Source organism: Sebastes fasciatus, chromosome 9 (assembly GCF_043250625.1).
Source record: "Sebastes fasciatus isolate fSebFas1 chromosome 9, fSebFas1.pri, whole genome shotgun sequence".
NCBI lineage: Eukaryota > Metazoa > Chordata > Actinopteri > Perciformes > Sebastidae > Sebastes > Sebastes fasciatus.
Genome location: NC_133803.1, coordinates 32056022 through 32073165, shown reverse-complemented (window position 1 = coordinate 32073165; position 17144 = coordinate 32056022). Strand labels below are relative to the sequence as shown.

The 17144-nt window shown below is 40.2% G+C and overlaps 1 protein-coding gene across 3 annotated transcripts in view; it reads left to right on the top strand.

The window, feature by feature from the left end:
* The first annotated feature begins 338 nt into the window (after nucleotides 1-338).
* Nucleotides 339-17144, top strand: part of gfra1a (gdnf family receptor alpha 1a) — a 122853-nt gene continuing 106047 nt past the window's right edge. The window contains exons 1-3 of one of the 3 annotated variants that reach the window (XM_074647323.1): nucleotides 339-431; nucleotides 6303-6608; nucleotides 8548-8628. In XM_074647323.1, the coding sequence (XP_074503424.1) occupies nucleotides 6416-6608; nucleotides 8548-8628 (274 nt within the window). In that variant the 5' untranslated portion in view covers nucleotides 339-431; nucleotides 6303-6415. Of the gene's footprint in view, nucleotides 432-4877; nucleotides 5355-6302; nucleotides 6609-8547; nucleotides 8629-17144 lie in introns of those variants that run through there. The other 2 variants (XM_074647322.1, XM_074647324.1) reach the window with 2 other exon arrangements.

Below are 17144 nucleotides of genomic sequence, written 5' to 3'. Positions count from 1 at the left end.
TTAAAAAAAAAAAAAAAAACATTTAAATGGCTGCAAAACAATATTCTAACTAAACTTTTACATCTACCCATCTGTGATAATCCATAAACATTATGTTCCTCCAATAACTATAGTCAAAATAATTCATAATTTCTGCTTTTTTAAAATAAACAAATTTCACCAAAATGAGGTTTATTAACCTTAAATTACAAAAAAAAAATGTAAAACTTGTGGTTTGGCCAAAGTTAGTGTAACACAGAATTGGGTGATAATTTATACCGTATGCTTTATAAACAGTCAAACCAGATTGTCCCAGGAAGATAAAAGTTGCATGGTCGATGGGACAGGAGGGTTAAAACTTCCCGTTCACTTAAAAGAGCCGCTTCTTTGAACCGGCTCGTTCGTGACGACACATCACTAAAATGGCAGCCCCGGCCCTGCAGCTAATACCGGTTGGTTTGCTCTATTTATTTATTACTATTAAGACTAACATTGCTGATAAACGATAGGGACAAGTCACGATGTATTGTGATGAATATATATATATATATATATCATATATGTTATTAAATTCTTTGCCTTCTTAGAGTCAGCATTTATTAATTTACAGCAGTGCTAGCTAGCTAACTGTGGTGCCAAAGAGTATATATTGACCAAGATAGTGACAGTCAGCATTCTACAATTCATTCCCATAATACCAGACAGGTGAATCATCTTCACCTGGACATAATTAATACTAGACAGGTAGATCATCCTCACCTGCCTTTTTACAAAACAAGACATGGCCAGTACTCCATCAGATATCGTGGTGTACAAATATGGAACACCAAAAAGATAAGATAAGATAAGATAAGATAAGATATAACTTTATTAATCCCGAAGGAAATTCTTGTGCCAGAGATTGCTCAAAAATACAACAAAATTACAACAAGTTCAAGTATATAAAACACACGTGTATAAAATAAACAAAAGTCCTATTTCTAGCACCAGTGCCTAATAGAATAACAATTAAGTAAGATACATTTAGTAAAATTAGTAAATAAGATAAGATAAGTAAAATAAAAAAGGTAAAGTGAGCTAACAAACAGAAGGGGGTGGCTTCTTGACCTCTCCTGACACATTTATTTTATTTTTTTTCGTTGACTGGATTTTGTGCAGTTTTATATATGTGCAAATAAATAAATAAATGATCATTCCATTGTAATATTAGCGACCAGCAGTAAAGGTACGCCTCCGCAATTTTGGACTGAAAGCGACTACCGGGACGCCAGTAAAACGTCCACCTAAGAAAGCGTCGTACAAAAGTAAAACTAAATGATTTTTATTCTATTGTCATATTCTACCGAAATGGCCTGAGTTTAACAATGAAATCTTATAAAATAAATAACTACTCCAAAATGGCGGCGGCTGCTGTCGTCAAAAAAACACCGGAGTTTCGCCTGTTTGCTTCTATACTCTTTGGTGCCGAAAAAAGTTGAATCATACGCTTTTAGGGACTTTTATTTTGGAAAATATCTAAATGAATCCAGTAAAAATGTTTGATTTTCAGCATGTATGTAGTCAGAGATGTCCTGAAGTCAAATATATCAGTCATTGTCAGGATTTATTAATACATTTCCCTCATAAAATAGAGGTATTTTCTTTTTAATTTATAAGGGACATGTAATGTTTTATACTTCTGATGAATATAATCCAATCAATCTTATTTAATGTATATGTATTTTGTATATACCCTCTGTTAACACCTTATTTTGAAAAGCGGACGTAGTCCCACATGTATACTTCCTCTAACTTCTCCAAGGTGGTCTCTAGCTCTCCCGTCATCTCTGTTCTCTTTATCCATCCATGGTCAGCTTCATCCGGGCCGTTTGAATGCAGAGAACATACATGTCAGTATCTGGGTGCTCTACAGTCGTAGCGTCATACAGCAGGTGTTTTAAGCGTTTTTCAATAATATACCCCCTTTGAAGTATTTTTTAAGTCACACTGTCATTTATCAGTCCAGTCCTGACTCCACTGTGGTTCTGTTGGACGTTATGAAGTGCTGTATCGGCACAGTCAGCTCTCTCAACAGTAATCCATCGAGACTCGCCGCCTTCATTTATCACACAATTCCTGACTTTGACCAATTTTCTCGTTTCATCGCCGGGACAGAAAAAAAATCTTCTGATCCGGTGCCATGAGGCACATTACCGTGTGAAACGTTAAATGACCCGAGGACTACATCATTCTGACATGCATTTGCAAAATTAATATCACATATTGATTGAGGCTTTTCATAAATCACCAGAGTGAGCCTTCCCCCTGACTGGCAACGCTCCCTTTGGAGACTTGAGAAAAGCAAAGTCATCAAATTGTAAGCAGACAATTATCCCCGGATAGTAGCCGCAGCCTGTCGTTCATTTGTACCCGATTTCTGTCTCTTCTTCCTGTCATGTTCTCTGTAAAAATAGCTGTGGACATTGGCTTGTGGCATATCTATTTAACAAAATTGAAAGCCATTTTGAAAAGTGACTGCAGGATTGATTCATCGTACCTACCTAATCACTGCTTCCTTTTCAATAAGGGATTATTCACTGACGTTTAAATAAGCTATTTCATCCCATCTCCCTCTCTCTGTCTCTGTGTGTGTGTGTGAGGGTTGATTTACTGCGCTGGTCGCCAGCATCCTTGATTGATTCAGCCCAGTCTTTAATGCAGAGAGAGGGGATCATTGACATAGTCTGCTCCCATGTATTTAGCCAAGTGGATTAGCCTCTGAATGGACCATATAGGCAATCAATAAGCTATAGGAAGGACTACATGATGCATCATCAATGTTATTATTATCATGCTCTGTTTGGTAAATTCATATATTGATCAAACAGAGGTGTTTTGATGCTCATTTTCCCAACATGAAATATCGAGTATTGTTTGATGATACATGATTTAATAATATAATTATTTATAATAGTGACCTTTACTTTAAAACCACCAACAGATGGCGACAGTCACACAGTGTCCAGTCCTCCTCTGGGTGGACTCAACACAGCGCTGCTGTCAGGATGCTTCAGCTGACATATTTTATATTACAACACCTGAAGTGTGTCATCATCATCAACAGCCTACTCTTGTCTCAGGTGGCAGCTAATGTTGCATAACATTTTTTTTTTTTTTTTTGTCATTTTGCAAATGGGATTAAAGCAAGCTGGGAGGAGCCACACACACTAACATGCTTGACATATCATGAATCAGGCTGAAATATGTCCAGTCATTTTTACACTCAAGTGGCACTCTTCTGATCTAACAAATTGCCATATAAGCTACTCCTTATGTTGCTTTTATATTAATCAAAATGCACTAGAGTCATGCTCTTTGCTCTCTCCTTGTCTGCACAGATATACTGAAATGTATATTTCATTTAATAACATCTTAAATGTATCCACATGTGGTTATATAGCGCGGTCTCTGTGCGTTTTAATGGACTGGAAAAGTGATTACTTTTTTTTTTCTACATCTGTGAGTATGTGAGCTGGAGAGTTTATTAAAAGTAAACACCATAAAAATACTATAATAACCCCAAAGAGAGTTGTAGTGAGTGTGCAACTGCAGTGATGACGGTAACCTTTCTAAAATCATTGTGCTTGTATGCACCCACTGGGACTCCGGCGCTCATTAGTGAGTCAAGTATTCAAGTATCAACTATTAGGACTTTAAGAACTTTAAACATGCACTATCTACCTTTTAACATGCACTATCTGTCTTTAAACATGCACTATCTTCCTTTAAACATGCACTATCTGTCTTTAAACATGCACTATCTTCCTTTTAACATGCACTATCTGTCTTTAAACATGCACTATCTTCCTTTTAACATGCACTATCTGTCTTTAAACATGCACTATCTTCCTTTTAACATGCACTATCTGTCTTTAAACATGCACTATCTTCCTTTAAACATGCACTATCTGCAACCATCTTGGACTCTAACCACTGGTGCACTTTTCACTTACTTTACACTATACATTCTATAAACCACTTTATAGACTGCACATATGTACATATTACATTTATCTATTGCACATATTACATTTATTAATTGACGGACTGCACACACTATGTTCACCCATTCACTCTGTATCTCTATTATTGTTTTTATAATTGTTGTATACCTTTACCTCTCCTGTGTTTCACTATGTTTGCTGATGTTGCTGCTTTGACACCTGAATTAATAAAGGTTCATCTTATCTTATCTTAAAGGTCCCATATCGTGCTCATTTTCAGGTTCATACTTGTATTTTGTGTTTTTACTAGAACATGTTTACATGCTATAATGTTCAAAAAAAACTTTATTTTCCTCATACTGTCGGCCTGAATATTTCTGTATTTACCCTCTGTCTGAAACGCTCCGTTTTAGCGCATTTTGACAGAAATTGCAACAGAATTGCATTGCTATGCAACAGCTTGGGTCCTTGTGTACTTCCTGTCAGCTGATGACATTCACATACACTGCAACCAGGAATAATCTGGGACAGATTTGGAATATTTACATTTAAAATTGTGTCAAGGGTCTAAATATTGTATATTCGTGACATCACGAATGGGCAGAAATCCTGACAGCTTGTTTCAAATGCAGAGTATAGGAATACGGGCTTTGTGTGTTTCCCTGTGGATTGAGTGTTTCGATACTTTCACAGTATTTATATATCACTTAAACCTGCTTTCTAATAAAAAAACATGAAAATCTCACTTTTTTATAATATGGGACCTTTAAGTGAGCTTAAAGCTAATTGTTTGTTTTCTGTGCTTCCATTGTAAAAATATTACTATAATAATAAGAGAGTCAGAAGGTGTATCTTTGTACATTTATGATCAGATAGTGTACTTTAGTGTGAGGTGGAAGCTGGCAGTCTCTCCTGCTGAATGCAGCAGACAGCAGTGGAGCTCCACTTGGCTGAGTGCGCTCAGACGCTCAGACGCTCAGACGCATCTCACTGCTGGCTGGAGTTGGAGGACACCGTCCACGTCTCTTCTTCCACCGCTGTGTCCTCTGATCTGATCCTGTGTCTTTGTCTCCCGGCGGTGAGAAGACCACCCGCACGGGAGCAAAAAGAAAAGAAAAGACCACTTCCTCTTTTGTCTACTAAGAGTCAGAGAAACTGAATCCGGACTGGACACTTATTGGATTTTATTTCTCACATGAGTCGAGCTGGATGTACAGCGGAGCGCGCACTGCTGCGTCTTTTCAATGGGTTTCAGTCCAGTGGAAGAAGTACCCTGGGAATCAAACTACTGTTAAGTCGCTTTTAGTCCGCAAATTTTGTTCCAATTTATATTTCACACGGAGAGGAAGACGATGATCCTCCCAGTGTTGTATGTCCTTCTGCCTCTTTTGGGTAAGTTTGATTTATTGGCACCAACAGCTGATACTAATCCATCCCATAGGTGCATGTTAGGGGCTGAATTGTGAGCTCTGTTAATGAAGGGTAAAGCTTAGCTCACTGGGAGTCTGTGTGGAGGCTACTGGAGTCCAAACTGCTCCAAATAAAGTCAGCACGATAAAGAAACCATCACTCAAGTGCACGTTTTCATCTGCGTGATGAAACTGAGTAAACTAGCTGCAGGGATCAAGAAGTTGTCAAGCTTTCAATCAATCACATGCAACCAAACATGCAATATTTTGTGCAGATGTAGGTGTGCTTTTTATGTCACGGGTTAAAATATTACTGAATATTTCCTGTGAACAAATGAGGGTAAAGCTTGGCAGAGGCATGCAGCTGCTCACTGGGAGTCTGTGTGGAGGCTACTGTAGTCCAAACTGCTCCAAATAAAGTCAACCAGATAATGAAACCTTCACTCAAGTACACGTTTTCATTTAAATAATAATTAATGTGCTGTGATATGTAAATCCGGAGGACAGATGGTAATGGGTTGTGTATGAATAATTGTGATGTTTTTTTGTTGTTGTTTTTTTTGTCTGATGGGTCTGACTTGTCTGTCTGTCTGTGGTAACAGTATGTCTATTGGATGTGTACTTTTTCTCAAACTGAGCTGCCTATGGATGCAGAATTAATTTCAGTGCAAACTGACAATAAAGTTGTATCGTATCGTATCGTAATATATGGTAACTCGGTAAACTAGCTGCAGGGATCAAGAAAACTGCTTTCAATCAGTTACATGCAACCAAACATGCATTGTTTTGTGGGGATGTAGGTGTGCTTTTTTATGTCACTGTGGTTAAAATATTACTGAATATGTCCTGTGAGCAAATGAGCAAACAGATGCATTATTATGTTTCACTTTTATTATGAGCCTCTAATTCTAAATGCCACCTCTGTCTCCAGATGTGTTGTCTTACGCGGAGGAGAACCTGCGTGCTGGAGCCAGCCGGCTGGACTGTGTGAGGGCCAGCGAGCAGTGCCTGAAGGAGCAGGGGTGCAGCACCAAGTACCGCACCATGAGGCAGTGCGTGGCCGGCGGCAAGGAGAGCAACTTCAGCTTGACGGCCGGTCAGGAGGCCAGGGACGAGTGCAGGAGCGCCATGGACGCGCTCAAACAGAGCCCTCTGTACAACTGCAGATGTAAACGGGGCATGAAGAAAGAGAAGAACTGCCTGCGCATTTACTGGGGGATCTATCAGACATTACAAGGTTGGTTTCAGTGCCTCCTTTTTCTGATTAGAGAATGAACCAATTGCACAATACTGCTCTTTTCTGTCCTGGATTTGCCATAAAACCTCCTCAAAGTCCCTCAGGGGTCTTTGTTTGGGTGGACTGCTACATTAAGAGAAGCAGCTTCAGTTAATGTGAAATGCACATTCCCTATAGGGGTTTCTAATCTGCTCTGTAAAGGGGTGAGAGAGGATTAGTTGCCCCAGCCCCTCCCACTAGTGTACCCTCCCTCCCCCTTCCAGCTCCTCCCCCAACCCTGATATACCACAAACACACAAAAACTCCAAAAGTAGCACACAGATATGTATCCATCAGCAGCCCAATGGTCCAATCACTCAACTTTCATTCAAATTTGGCCCCAGACTCGGTCCACAGCAGAGCCGAGATACTTTTTGACCTCCTAAATCACTTTTCCTCGAAGGTAATGGAGCGTGAAGCCCCTCAGCGCTGGCAGTGCCATCTTTAAGTGTTGATCATAGCAGGGGAGGAGAGAGGGGGGCTTTTAGTCCCTAAACTGCATCCAGCCCATCGCCAGCGAGTCGACTTCCAGTTGTGCAACACAGCTGACCAACCTGCCTAATCAAGCGTGTGGCTCTGTGCCAGCGTGGATATCGACTGACCCAAATAACGCATGTCACTTGCAGGCCAGTGTGAGGGGTGAAAGATGATAAACAAAACTGGAGGGGGGTTCAAAACAAATCCATCTTTCTATCTATCCATCTATCCATTTATCTATTAGGACTGGGACTATACACCTACTGGATCTCCCGATTACTACCACGATACTTGGGTGCCGTTTCGATATGTATTGCGATTTTTAAGTATTGCGGTTCGATATTATGATTTAACTCCTTTTAACACTAGACCATGGGAAAAAGTTGAATCATACACTTCTAGGGACTTTTACTTTGGAAAATCTCTAAATTAATACTGAAAAATGTTTGATTTTCAGCATTTATATAGTCAGAGATGTCCTGAAGTCAAATATATCAGGATCATTGTCAGGATTTATTAAGACATTTCCCTCACTAATTAGTGGTATTTTCTTTTTAATTTGTAAGGGACATGTAATGTTTCATACTTCTGGTGAATATAATCCAATCAATCTTATTTCCATAGATGTATTTTGTATATACAGTTCTCTTTTTTAACACCTTATTTTGAAAACCGGACGTAGTCCCACGTGTCTACTTCCGCTAACTTCTCCAAGTCCGTCTCTAGCTCTGCCATCAGCTCCGTTCTCTTTATCCATCCATGGTCAGCTCCATCGGGGCCGTTTGAATGTATTTAACATAAATGTCAGTATCTGGGTGCTCTACAGTCGTAGCGTCGGCCCATTTGACCACGGAGATGAGAGCGACGGCCGGCTCAACCGCCACGTTACCGCGATACGATAACGTTTCCTCTCTGTGACAGAGTTAGCATGCAGCTTTAGCCGTGATGTCTAGCTCTGCTTTTCCTGTCAATGTGTGAAACCCAAAGTGTTTCCATCCTTTACTGGATGTGTAGTGTTTACCACGCTGGATTTAACATGTGAGGGTGCAGGTCGTAACCACGACGACCCTCCAACGTTTTCTACTTTCTCGTTTCGGCTTGCTGCGGTTTGTTTTGGTTGACGGATACGGAACGGATATGACGTCACGTTACTCAGACTACAACAATAAAAGCGGTTACTTCTTTCTACCTCCACATAGACTCAAATGAAGCAACTATATCGATTCTGGCATTATCTATCTATCTGTCTATCTATCTATCTATCTATCTATCTATCTATCTATCTATCTATCTATCTATCTATCTATCTATCTATCTATCTATCTATCTATCTATCTATCTATCTATCTATCTATCTATCTATCTATCTATCTATCTATCTATCTATCTATCTATCTATAACATCTGCATGTCTTCCTCACAGGTAATGACTTCTTGGAGGACTCTCCGTATGAAACCATGAACAGCCGTCTCTCTGACATTTTCCGCCTGGCTCCCATCATCGGTAAGAATAAAAACAATCTGTCCTATGGAGGCTTCTCACTCCATGTATTTTTATTTTCGTTGTTTCATTGGTCACCCATCTCAGTCGAGATACGGTTAAGCTCCACGCTGTGCATGCTCTCTCCGAGGGTTATCTGTGTGTCAAGTATTTATCCTCCCTCATCCTCTCCGCTCTCTGTCTTTCTCTCCGCTTGTTCTCGCCCCAGCGATATTGCATGCCGGCTGGAAGTGACCTTGCATGGGGAGCTATAGTTCTGAGTCTCATCAAGCAGTGGATAAATGCTTCAGATGTAGAGAGAGAGAGAGAGAGAGAGAGAGAGAGAGGGAGGGCTCTGTTGTCGCTGGTGTTATTTCACTGTGATTGTGGACAGCTTCCTCCTGTGGCTGCTTGAATCCACTTGTTGAAAAGAGTGAGTGTGAGTTATGTGGGAGAGCATCTTTCTGTGTGTGTGCAGGAGCGATGCTGACAAGAGCCTCTAGATGGCGATGTTATTCCCTTCTTCACCGTTGAGACAGTTGTTGGTATTTGAGAGCCTGATCTATGAATGTGGCGCAATCATGTAGTCGCTCACATTTTCATTATCACGCTGCAGGTGATGAGTGGTGTGTCAAATCAAGCAGACGCCAGAACAAGGCTGATATTATGACCTCTTTTGATAGAGAGGAGTCTTTTTCTTTCTGTTTCCTCTGTCATTTGGATCTCACAACAGGCTGATTTGCCCCTAAACCGATGTTTCTGTGAGATCATAATGTGGGTGGTGAGATGCAGATAAACAAAATCTTGGCCTGAGTACTGACTTCATGATCAATTTGCCTTTGGCCTGTTCTTTCCTCTTCCGACTTTCAATAGAAAACTTTTCAAAGGAGAAACCCACCATGTCGTCTCACTATATATGTCTCCGGCCCTTAATATGGCAGCCGGTCCCAGGAAGGACGAGACACCCCCCAGGCCATCAGTGCTGACGCATGTGTAGCGCAGGATCATAGTTCACGTCTCAGGCAGGTGACATCTATCGACGGTCGGAGCTGTAGGATCCTGGAGAGAGAACAGACAGATTTATGGTGTCATTCTTATAGTGAAGGAAGGACCTCCTTATTTCATGTCCACATACCTCTTCATGTTGATTGATGGCTTTACATATGCAGTATATCTCCCTCTGTGAGCGGCAGACATCAGATCAACCTCTGAGAGTCTGTCATTAAAGGACAGTTATGGAGAGAAGGGTTGTATTTATTTCATTATTAATTAATCTAAAGGTTATTTTTTTATCACTTCATTAATTCCCAGAGCCCAAGCTGACGTCTTCAGATTGCTTGTTTGGTCTGACCAGCAGTTCAAAATCCAAAAACATTCAATTTATAATAATATAAAACAGGAAATTTGTCACAATTGAGTAGTTGAGAAACATTTGTTTCTAAATGACGAGTTGTTGTTTTCATTTTCTATCGACTTCAGCTCTTCAGTTTCCAACCTTTTTGGCTTGTGACCACTCTGAATGAAGAAATATCTACATGTGACCCCTCATTACAAGTTTTGAGATGAGACATTTTTAAGGCTGCCTCCTCTTAAGCCAAGTTCACGCTACACCACTTGTTGTCTTGTAATCGGGAGTCTTTAATCATCTTTAGTCGTTGTGGTTTTCACACTACATGACTGACCGGAGACAGGAGGTCACACACTACAAGATCTTTCACCAGGAGGAATCCCCCGATGAGGTCTCCAAAATATGATTAGTCACAAAAACATGCAATAAATACACATTAAATGACGTGACACCATACGAGAGACACATTGTTGATGTTATTGTTGGCCAATGTGTTTGCAAAATAGTCTGTTTCCATCGGTTTCCACAATCTTTTTACTATTTATTCCTGTTGGTGCAACAACAACTTTGCTCTGTGTTTCAACACATGTGTTGCAACACATACAGTAAGTTCCTGTTGTTACAGGCGACCCCTCCTCCTCTAGGTTACCCCTCAACACGTGTGTCACGCTCTCATTGGCTGTAGCTCGTGGCCAGAGTCCCCGATAGGTCCAGATATTTAGCATGCTAGATATCTGGAATGTGTCTGCGAGGCATCGGCGAGCATCGGCAAGCAGTTCCCACATGACGCTCAAGCGCCGATTTGCCTCTGATCTGGGGCTTTTTGTCGGGGATCTCCAAAACTGTCGGGCATTAGTTGATTTGTTGACTGATCGGTCATTTTGGTCTAATAGTCGACTAAGATTTCTTTAGTCGTTTAGTCATTTTTTATGCTTTTTTTCATGCTGAATGATTTATTTCCAGGAAACTTGTGAGCACATCTCTGGTAAACACAAGATTCAAAGTGGTGCTTTTGTGTGATTCTTTGTGAAGATCTACCGATTAAATCAGCTAATCGATTTGTCAAAAAAAATCTTATGAGCGTTTGTTGACTAAGAATTTCTTTGGTCAAGGACAGGCCTAGAAAAGTAAAAAAAAATGAACATAATTTTGTGTAGCAATAAATCTTTCTTTTCTTAATCATCTTGTGACCCCTCGGATTTATCTTGGGACCCTTTGGGAGGTCCTGAACCGTCGGGCTGATCGACTAGTTGTTTCAGTGCTTGTCCAAATACCTGTTAATGTTGATTGACTCCTTTGCATATCTCTCTCTTTTGTCATAGCATCAGATCAGCCTGGGTCTGTCATTAGAGTGCAGTTATGGAGTGCATGACGAGGAGTGATATGTTGGGAAGAGATGGGCCAGTGAAGTGGCGATAAGTATATAAGACAAAGCAGAAGGGGGACGAAGCTAGAAGGAGAATAGCATGTGATCATTAGAGGAGAATTGTAGAGCCGGAGCTGTGGATGGAGAGGTGAGAGCAGAAGGCTGCAGGGTTAATCAGTGAATGGCAGGGTGAGGCTAAGAGGACGGGGAGCACAGAAACAGAAAGCATGAGATCACTCTGCCTCCGCTGCTCTTTCTCTGGAAATGAAAGGGCAAGGTGACAGGAGAGGGATCGAGGCAGAAATGATTAGAGCTCAGAGCTTGTTTTTGATCACTCAGACAGCCCCGTACGTGTCACTTCTATGGCGCGGCACGCTGAACTGAGCAGAGAACTAGACATTTACAGAAAAACATACAGAGTTTGAAAAGGGGACCAATATGTAAAGTGCTCTCTGGGGATTCTCGTTTTTAAATTATGCAAATTTATAGATATCACCTCTGTGCCTTACTTTATTTAATTTCCTAATGACTCCAACGCTGCATGCACAATGTGAACCATGCAAATGAGTGTTGAATGCTCAAGTGAAATGTATGTGAACTATACGACGGCGTATTAGGGCTATTATAGGTAAAACAAACATAATTACAGAGCATGGGGAGGGGGGTAATATGCCAAGAAATAACACAGAAAGAACATGAGAGAAAACATGTATATGTATTAGAGCTGTCAGTCGATTAAAATGTTGAATAACAAATTAATCGCAAATTTTTTTTTATGTTCAAAATGTACCTTAAAGGGAGATTTGTCAAGTATTTAATACTTTTATCAACATGGGAGTGGACAAATATGCTGCTTTATGCAAATGTATGTATATATTTATTATTGTAAATCAATTAACAACACAAAACAATGACAGATATTGTCCAGAAACCCTCACAGGTACTGCATTTAGCATAAAACAATATGCTCAAATCATAACATGGCAAACTGCAGCCCAACAGGCAACAACAGCTGTCAGTGTGTCAGTGTGCTGACTTGACTATGACTTGCCCCAAACTGCATGTGATTATCATAAAGTGGGCATGTCTGTAAAGGGGAGACTCGTGGGTACCCATAGAACCCATTTACATTCACATATCTAGAGGTCAGAGTCAAGGGACCCCTTTGAAAATGGACATGACAGTTTTTCCTCGCCAAAATTTAACATGCATTACCAATGGATTCCTTAGGTTTTTATAGTTTCATATGATGCCAGTATCTTCACTCTAGCTTTAAAACTGAGCCCGCTACAATCTACAAATCGCAAGTTGCGTTAATGCGTTAAAGAAATTAGTGGCATTAAAACATATTTGCGTTATCGCGTTAACTTTGACAACCCTAATATGTATCTTTCAGGACCTTCGCCTTGCACAGAGGCCATTTTTATCATAATAACACTGCTGTAGGATCAACGAAATTCAGACGGCTGGCGTATTTTTCCAAATTTTGAAATTATAATCTTGTAAATTTTTGATTTGTTTCTCATAAATTTGCCACTTTAATCTCAGAGAATATACAATTTTTTTCTCATATATATACGACTTTAATCTTGGAAGCTTTAATCCTGGAAGTTTTTCTCTGAATATTAACCCCCTCCCCCGGCTCTGTAAGTATTATAATTTGTTTTACCTACAATGGTCCTAATATGCCGTCGTAGAAATATAACCGCTCAATAAAAAATATGTATTTGAGAAAGATAAATATGCAAATTCAGGTCTTGTTTTGCACAGAACTTTATATTGGAGGTAGGAGTGATATTAGTGTACAAGGGCCAATTCATTTGCTTTTCTCATTATCTTTTTTTTTTTTTTAGATAATCTTTTTTGCATTTTCAAGCCTTTATTGATACGACAGTGGACAGTTTAGAAAGGGAGAGAGAGAGAGGGGACGAGGTCGGAGGTCGGAGGTCGAACCCTCATTGTCTTTCGATAAGAGGTCTCTGTACATTTCCTCTGACCATACATACCTTCAATTTCATGCTGAAAGATGAAATATTAATGCTAACTTTTATTCTAGTTCATATGCGGAACGCTCTCAAGTCCTCAGACTTCTGATCCGAGTCAGCGGTCTGTGGTCGGGCCCCTATTTCAGGAGGCTCTCATGTTTGTCTCAGTGCGACTCAGTGATCCCAGGCTATAGAAACAATAGGCAGCCACCATGATCCTGTAATTCCATAATCGACCCCCACGTCTCTGGCTGAAGGGACTAATCTCTAGTGACACCCATACGTACAGCGCACAGATGCACAGACGCTCAAACACACACTGCTGTAGCCTGAACACCTGTTCCCATGAAACGCCCATAGGCGTCAGTCTGATTTCATTAGAGAGACGAGATGTAGGGCGTCATGTTGGCCCCACAACATTTATGTACTGTATGTGCAACTAAAGCAGATATAATGTGCATTGTCTTTGCTGAATTATGAAAACCATTAAAGAATAATTAAGATTTAAACAAAGGGCCATTTCATTAAGGTAAAGACAAGGCTCTCAGAGCTCATGTATAAATGATATAACACATGTTGGATACCAGACATTATAGAAAGCTTGAATAATGAACTGTAAAAATATAACATTCAAGCTAGTAGACGCACTCAACACAGCAGTTCCACTGGGTTGATTTAGCTAATTATTTTCAGATCTTTACTGGCGGCAGAGTGCCGTTACCGCTGGGGTTCAGTCCAGTGAAGGCCACTCCAAAAATAAGTGAAAAAACTATGAATACAAGGAGTTTTTGCTTGTAATTAGTAAAAAATCTGTCAATGAAACAAAATGAAAATTCACTTTGTAAGATTTCTTGAAATAAGGTGTTATATTTAGGCCCTTCAAGATAAAAAGAGATCTTGAAATCATCAATCATCAAATCAAGTATACTTCATAAGATTTTGTGTTTTTTGAAAGGTAATTTCCCCTGCAGTGATAATGATTAACTCAGCAGCTCGATATGCGGTATTTTTGCAACTTTTTAAGGTAAAATAATTAAATACTTTTTTATTGTTAAATGCAGAACACAGAGGGGGAATGAGGCGTAAAGTGTTTTCAGCTGAGATGCTTTGGTTTCATCCGGTTGCTATGATACAGAAGTAAAAATGTCGGTACTGGCTCTGATGAAGAGAAAGCTGAAGCACGTAGAGAGAGAGGACGGACCCGTCGGTCTATGTGTGTTCATTTCTCCTCTGTTGTTGTTGTTGTTGTTCAGCACTTGTAGCTACATGTAGGATGTGACAGTTGGTCATTGTGGAGTTTTACCCAAAGATGAACATTTTTCAACTCTCGGCGACCAAAAAAAAACACCAAACGTGCGGCGCTCAGCGCAGAATAGAGACGCTCAGCTCTTCGTCACGCTACTGATGTTTGTAGAAAAGTGTAAAAATGCGGCGCTCCCATTGCAAAGAGTTTAAGAGTTCAAGAGTTCGTCCCCTGCAATAGTGCAGTGAACTGCGACAGTAACTAGTCTATGGTGGTTAATTCATAAGATATCATACCAGCCGTTGTATGAGGATACGTTGCCTCTGGACGTGATGTCAGCACTGCAACGCCTTCAAGGACTCGCCACACAGGGTCCCACGTGACTTGAAAAGCAACACAGATTGAATGCCATCTTGTCCGTCTTGATCAGCGTATCTTTGCTGCCTGGAAGTGTAGCAGCACCAGCAACACTGCCTCCTTCTTCTCCTCCTGTAAAATGATGTGATGATTCAATAGACGACACAGGACTGGATAGCTTTCATATTTACACAGTTACACATTTTTTCTCCGTTCCTTCTAGTGGCGAAGTGATGACAGCTTTAAATCTGGAACCTGTGAATGTGAACTGCACACAGGGAATATTTTAAACTTATTCAACACATCAGTTGTGGCGGCAGTAAATATTCACTGTGTTTGAGGATTAAAACCAAGTATATGCACTGTTTCTTTTTCACAATTTCCATTTTTAATTCGGGCTGTTGATTGCTCTTTTGTTCAGTTTCTTTATCTTTTTCTCTCGATCTCTATTTAGCAGCTCTACCTGTTGTGATGTCTCTGTTTGAGTTCATTAAAGGGCTCAGTGAGCTCTTCTGCAGCCTGTGGAACCAGTGAACCCACTGCTTCCCTTTTAGTGGGTTCACTTTACATCGAGCACATAGACAACATGCATGACATACATAAACCGGTAAAACATGCAAAGCAAAATCTGCACAGATTTTCCTCATTGCACGTGTTGCATTTTCAGTATTGCGTTTCATTGTACTTAGAGAGATGCTAACTTTTTAAATCAGGTACTCATCCCGCTGAGCAGAAAAACAATAATTTTCCAACGCGCCGCATGAGTTCATATAAGCTTAGAGGAAGCAGAGAGCAGAGTTTAGATGAAATGGCTGCCTCGCTCTTCACCAGTTGCCCGTGTTTATGAGTCAGCGATCCATGCAGGAGGGAGCAACACAGAAACAGAGAGCATTATTCTGAGATTCAAGTGGATTTAGAATTACTGCCACACCATTTGGCCCACGCTGCTGGAAAAATCAAAGTGGTGTGGAGAAATGGATGAATACACAGCCCGGGTAGTTTTGTATTACTGTATTCATGAACACTGGCTGTTCCAGGTACCATTCTTCTCTCTTCATCTGCTACTTCTTGTCCTTCCTTCTTTTTTTGAATATCTAGAAAAAGAAAAAAGCTCTCACCATTTTCATGACCTCTCATTTTTCCGCCCGGTCGCACAGAAAGGTGTGTGAATAACACAATAATGTGCAGGGCAAAAGCGTGTAATAAGAACGCCCTTCTCGCTTTTGGCGTGTCATTTTCACATCATGTAGTCTGTACTGACTGCGATGTAAATGCATTCGCCTAAATATGCTACGCTCAGATCTAGAAAAAGAGAGACAGACTGCTGATGGTGGGAGGGAAGGGAGGTGGATGGGTCCAACAAACACAGGACTTTCAACCAGGAGACCACTGTTTTGTTTTGCAAGTTACATTACTGACGTTTGTGACGAGTTTTCCGTACTGATATAACGTTGTTTCCGTACGGATTTTACTAAGTTAACGTACTTATTTTAATCCCAACCATGACGTTTTTCCTAAACCTAAGTGAGTGGTTTTGTTGCCCCCTGCTGGTCAGGGCTCTCAACTAACTTTTTTCACAATACTCACGGAACCGTCCCGGATTTAAAATCTTTGTAATTCATTATTCAAAGTGACCTTTAACACAAATCAAATATCAAAGGTGGTTTATTTTTGTTCAGAAATTTATAATTTATCCAAAACTTTTTTTTTTAAGTAATTTTAGTGTTTTATTTTATTGTTTATAATTTGCATGTCTGCTTTGATTTTTATGTTAACAATGCAGCTAAGTTAAATTAAAATATTTTTTTGTGTGTAAAAAGTAGTATTTGGTCAAAAAAAACGACCGGCTAGCTGCACGTAGGTAAATAAGTGGTAACATGATTTAAGCTGTTTCAGAGATTTATTATCAGCTCACTCACCGTAAATGCAAACGTCGGCTACTGACTCGCAAGAGTTAACTGTAACATTGCTGTTAACATCAAACAGTCTAACGTTAGTTAACGTGCAGGACGGATTGGGCAGTGACAGTGTGCGTGTGTTTGTGCTTATGTTGTCAAGGAGGTTTAATAATAATAATAACATTTTCATCGCTGTTCATCGTAATGTAACAAGTATTTTTCTTTCAACTCTTGTCCCAAAATTAATATTCATCCTCCCCGATCATATTTCTTTCAGCACCTGGACGACAGGACGTCCTTAAGCTCGAGCCTGCTGCGTTTACTGCACGTTCATACACGCTTG